Genomic DNA, 684 nt, shown 5'->3' with positions numbered 1-684 from the left:
GTCATAACCTATGCAGACTGCATCACCCAGATGTTCTATTTCATACTCTTTACAGGATTAGACATGTTTCTCTTGACAGTGATGGCCTATGACCGTTTTGTGGCCATCTGTCACCCCTTGCACTACATGGTCATCATGAACCCCCGGCTCTGTGGACTGCTGGTTCTGGGGTCCTGGGTCCTGAGTGCCCTGCATTCCTTGTTAGAAAGCTTAATGGTGTTGCCACTGTCCTTCTGTACAGTCTTGGAGATACCCCACTTTTTCTGTGAACTCAATCAGATGATCCAACTTGCCTGTTCTGACACCTTTCTCAATAACATGGTGGTATATTTTTTAGCTATGTTGCTGGCTGGTGGTCCCTTCATTGGGATCCTTTACTCTTATTATAAGATAGTTTCCTCTATACGTGGGATTTCATCAGCTCAGGGCAAGTATAAAGCATTTTCTACCTGTGTGTCTCACCTCTCAGTGGTCTCTCTATTTTTTTGTACAAGTCTAGGAGTGTACCTTAGCTCTGCTGCCACTCAGAGCTCCCACTCCAGTGCTGTGGCCTCGGTGATGTACACGGTGGTCACGCCCATGCTGAACCCCTTCATCTACAGCCTGAAGAACAGAGATATAAAAGGGGCTCTGATGAGATTCTCTGAGATTCCAGCTAAAAAATGGGTAATTGTCTTGGGCTGA

General features: G+C 46.2%; 1 protein-coding gene across 1 annotated transcript in view; it reads left to right on the top strand.

Annotated features, from left to right (window-relative positions):
* The window catches only part of LOC115274997 (olfactory receptor-like protein OLF4), a 1,149-nt gene extending 465 nt beyond the window's left edge, over positions 1-684 (top strand). The window contains exon 2 of the mRNA XM_029918578.1: positions 17-684. Within this exon, the coding sequence (XP_029774438.1) occupies positions 17-684 (668 nt within the window). The remainder of the gene's footprint in view (positions 1-16) is intronic.

This window comes from Suricata suricatta, chromosome 12 (assembly GCF_006229205.1).
Source record: "Suricata suricatta isolate VVHF042 chromosome 12, meerkat_22Aug2017_6uvM2_HiC, whole genome shotgun sequence".
NCBI classification, from domain to species: Eukaryota; Metazoa; Chordata; class Mammalia; order Carnivora; family Herpestidae; genus Suricata; species Suricata suricatta.
The sequence above is the reverse complement of the archived record's forward strand: the minus strand, read 5'-3'. Positions and strand labels throughout refer to the sequence as shown.